At 34.1% G+C, this 2,331-nt stretch overlaps 1 protein-coding gene across 1 annotated transcript in view; it reads left to right on the top strand.

Annotated features, from left to right (window-relative positions):
- The first annotated feature begins 498 nt into the window (after positions 1-498).
- LOC111375232 (polygalacturonase-like) overlaps positions 499-2,331 on the top strand; it is a 3,919-nt gene continuing 2,086 nt past the window's right edge. The window contains exons 1-4 of the mRNA XM_022998035.1: positions 499-512; positions 824-1,061; positions 1,750-1,881; positions 2,011-2,178. Of these exons, the coding sequence (XP_022853803.1) occupies positions 499-512; positions 824-1,061; positions 1,750-1,881; positions 2,011-2,178 (552 nt within the window). The remainder of the gene's footprint in view (positions 513-823; positions 1,062-1,749; positions 1,882-2,010; positions 2,179-2,331) is intronic.

Here is a 2,331-nt window from a genome sequence, read left to right on the forward strand (position 1 = left end):
CAATTTCGATAATCTTCAACCTGCTTTATATTTTAAGATCACGTAGTCGAAGGTGAAATTATTGGCGTGCACGCATGTGAGGGAGAGAGAATTATAAAAATGAGTAAGTCTTGGCATTCATTATGAAACACAAGACTAACCCTAGAAGAACACAAATCACAGACCGCTTTATCCTAAACCCACATTCCTCAAGACAAGAATGCCAGCAAATCAACATGTGACACGTGTAATCATTTAGGACATCTTCATATTGGCAACCCTTACGGGCAATATTCATTTAGACATATTTTTAAAACACACGCAAGTATGGTAGTTTTACGTCATAACAATTCTTTTATCATCCAAAAATGCAAAACAATTCAAGGACACACACATAGCAACTAAGTATCCATTGCAGCATGCATCATCAAGAAAATCTAATATTCTCACACTCACTCACTCACTCACACACACACACACATTTATGTAATATTAATTTGTATATATTTTATGCAAAAAATGGAGCAAAAGAGGTCGGCACAGACCCTTCCGTATAAATCTTTCGATCCCAATATTCCATACCAAAAGAGCCGTATAGAACCCACCACTCCTACGCCCACCTCCATCCCATCACCACCTCTATATATATACTAAGCTAGACATAACTTTGTCATTACAATTCACACGCATACCTCGTATTAATATAAAATTTTCAGTCCTACATAGATAATTCAATAATTCATTTGCAATAAAAGTTGTAGAAACATATAATGTCTCATCAAAGGAATATCTTCCCATTCATCATTACATGTTTTCTCTTTTCCTGTTCATATTACAATTGCAGCCTTCATGAAGATAATTTATCTAATAATAATTATTTTCACGAAGAATCAGATTATGAATTTGAAGCTTATCCTTCATATATTAGCACCATTGAAGGCCTCAATTTCAGAAACACAACCAAGATCAAGACCAGATTTTCTGATTATTCGACTAAGATTCGACGACGTGCAGCTTCTGTTAAGATGATGGATGTAGCAAACTTCAGAGCTAAAGGCGATGGAAGTACTGATGACACTAAGGTAAGTCCTTATTATAAGCTCCCGAAGCCAAAATATAATATAATAAGAGGATTGGTTATCTAGATATTCATGCATGAAATTCTTTTATAGCGGAAATAGAGATGTTAATATATATGATGTGTCGTCCATTGACCTTGACGTTGAAGGACTTGCGTGGTCGTGGCATGCCTTGTATGGTCCTTAACAATTTTTCAGTTCAAAGGAGGGATGGGATCTTAGTAGAATAGATTGTGTTGGAGATTAAATTAAAATAAATAAATAAATAAATTTATATTCTCTTTAAAATCTTAAATTTTTAACAAGGTGATTTAATATGATATAGAGGTCTTGAATTCAAGTGTCACAGTCGCATATTCATAAAATAAGCAAACATGTCATTTCGTTCATGAAAAATGGATATGAATATTATATGAGAGAATGTATGAAGCATCCCATCTATCAAATTAAACATTTACATTGGAGTATTTAAACATTTTTCTTATTCAAATGTGAATGTGCTATGTGTATAGAGCATTTTGCCAGATTGATTACAGGGTTCCAATTGGCAATATTTGATTGGGAGTCAGGCAAAATAATAATTAAAAAAAAAAAAAACAGCCATACACCTGTAAATCTGTTTGTATAGGATCCCTGTGCAACCAAATTAATCCTTTCTTATTTACTCTGAAGACTGAGCATGTTTTTCCAGGCATTTCAGGATGCATGGAATGAAGCCTGTTCGTCCACAGCGGCTGTTACTTTAATAATACCTCAGGGAAATAATTATCTCCTGAAACCTATTAGATTCTCAGGCCCTTGTAGATCTGACATAACAGTTCAGGTATGACCAACTTATTTTTGAAAGAAAAGTTACCAAAAGTTAATTTTAAGTACTTTTAAGCTTTGCCAAACATGCCATCAAGAAATTTATTTTACAGAAAATAATTATGCAGTGAAAAAAAAAATGCAGATTGCAGGAACCCTAGTGGCATCTGATAATCCTTCTGACTACAGTAAAGATGGAAGGCACTGGCTTGTTTTTGACAGTGTCAAAGATTTAATGCTTGAAGGTGGTGGAATTATTCATGGCAATGGAAGTGTATGGTGGAAAAATTCCTGCAAAATAGATGAATCTAAAGTAAGGGCCTGTTTGATTGGGCATTTTTTTCCATGGAAAATGGACCTTTTGGTAATATTTGATAGCAAATATTTTCCAATGCAAATTGATTTTCATATTTCCTCCACACGTGCCAATTCCATGATTTTGGGGGAAACCAATTATCGTCTTCCA

This window comes from Olea europaea, chromosome 2, assembly GCF_002742605.1.
Source record: "Olea europaea var. sylvestris chromosome 2, O_europaea_v1, whole genome shotgun sequence".
Taxonomy (NCBI): Eukaryota; Viridiplantae; Streptophyta; class Magnoliopsida; order Lamiales; family Oleaceae; genus Olea; species Olea europaea.